The sequence below is a fragment of the Gastrolobium bilobum genome, unplaced genomic scaffold (assembly GCF_033153095.1).
Source record: "Gastrolobium bilobum isolate Gb01-03AN ecotype WA unplaced genomic scaffold, APGP_CSIRO_Gbil_v1 utg1982, whole genome shotgun sequence".
Taxonomy (NCBI): Eukaryota; Viridiplantae; Streptophyta; class Magnoliopsida; order Fabales; family Fabaceae; genus Gastrolobium; species Gastrolobium bilobum.
The window spans coordinates 192,907-194,417 of NW_026897008.1; the positions used below are offsets into that span (position 1 = coordinate 192,907).

Here is a 1,511-nt window from a genome sequence, read left to right on the forward strand (position 1 = left end):
TGGGAATAAAGCAACAGTAGTTATTCTCATCCATTCATTTCCATTGGAAATCCGAAAACAGAAACCAAAAATACAGGATGAAACCTCAAAGAGAAAAAACAAATGGGAAATATTAAAAAAAGGTTCTTACAACGGTTAAGTACAAACGAAGGAGATGGCAACAAATGGTATGCAAATTTTATCAAATTTAGAAACTAGGTGGCTTGAAAGCAATGAAGCTGATGCATTGCACTTGACGAACATTGTCAAATCCAATGATTCTGACGAAAGCACTGGGGTATGCCTTTTTGCACTCTTCAAGCTCCTTCAACACTTGAGAAGCATCAGTGCAACCAAACATAGGGAGCTTCCACATTGTCCAATAGCGTCCATCATAGTATCCTGGTGACCTATTATTCTCACGGTACACAAAACCATGCTATAAACAAAGAAACAAACACACACCAAGTGATAACAAACAAATCAACCATCAAAATTCAAAAAAGGGCAAACTCCAATAATGCACAACTCTTCCCAACTTGGGAGAGTACTAAGAGTGACGGTCTATTGTATGCAGTCTTAACCTTGCATTTTTGCAAAAAGACTGTTTCTTATATTCACAATAGAGCAACCTTACCGCTGCTCCAAGATTCGCACTCAAACCATCAAAACTCAAAACTAAGAAAATTAAGAAGCAAAAAGGGTTTCAAGTAAAATTAACCTCCAACTCAAATTCCAAGCAAGGAATCCACCCCTTCCTAAGAAGGTATTCTACTTCCTTTGCCAATGACTCAGGGGAGAGAGGAGGCAGGTATGAAAGAGTCTCGAACTTCTTCTTGTTAATTGGAGGCCACACCTAGTAATATGCATAAAATTTGAGCAAAAGGGTTACCAAACTTGAAGTTGTGCACATTTGAAAATGAATCCTATGTTAAATTTAAGTAAACCTTATGTTATACAAATATATGTAACATATATTTTAATCATTTGGGGTGGTGTTTTACCTGCATGCATTGCACTCTTCCACCATTGTTTGCAATGGTGGTGATGTCATTGTTGGTTTTTCTGGTAACTGGGAAACCAGCCATGGATTTGAGGCCAGTGAATGGAGCAACCATGCTAGCTTGTGCTGGGGAAGCACGGTTAACAGTGGTCACAGCCGGGGAGGAAATGATAGAGGAAGCCATTTTTTTTTCTCCTCTTAGTACTACTAAGGAGATGTGCTTTGCTTGAACTGCTTAAGCTCCTACTGAAACTTGCTATATATAATGGTTTAATTTGGATATTACTAATCCAAGGGTCTGAAATTGAAGGGATTGGTTGATGAAAAATTTTATCCGTTGGATGATATATGTGATGATATTACATCATATTAGCCACACGAGAATGAATTTTTTTTGAAAGGTAGCCTTATCATTAAGCACCACTATGTCAATGCCACGTGGAAGAAGATCCATAATCTTATCTCTTCCTTGGAAGATGGTAAATGTGTGATGGAGGTGGAATTGATATTTTTTTTGAGTCTTTGCCGC

The 1,511-nt window shown here is 37.9% G+C and overlaps 1 protein-coding gene across 3 annotated transcripts; it reads right to left on the bottom strand.

Moving 5' to 3' along the window:
- Positions 1 to 1,229, bottom strand: LOC133303360 (ribulose bisphosphate carboxylase small subunit, chloroplastic 1). 3 transcript variants are annotated; one of them, XM_061503265.1, is made up of 3 exons: positions 984 to 1,229; positions 708 to 835; positions 1 to 418 (listed from the first exon to the last, which is right to left on the bottom strand). In XM_061503265.1, the coding sequence occupies exons 1-3, from the start codon at positions 1,164 to 1,166 to the stop codon at positions 307 to 309; spliced, it is 423 nt and encodes a 140-aa protein (XP_061359249.1). In that variant the 5' UTR covers positions 1,167 to 1,229; the 3' UTR covers positions 1 to 306. The 3 variants fall into 3 exon arrangements, with proteins under 3 accessions (XP_061359249.1, XP_061359248.1, XP_061359247.1); XM_061503264.1 differs by having other exon boundaries at positions 1 to 397; positions 701 to 835; positions 984 to 1,227; XM_061503263.1 differs by having other exon boundaries at positions 701 to 835; positions 984 to 1,224.
- Between the last annotated feature and the right edge of the window lie 282 nt (positions 1,230 to 1,511).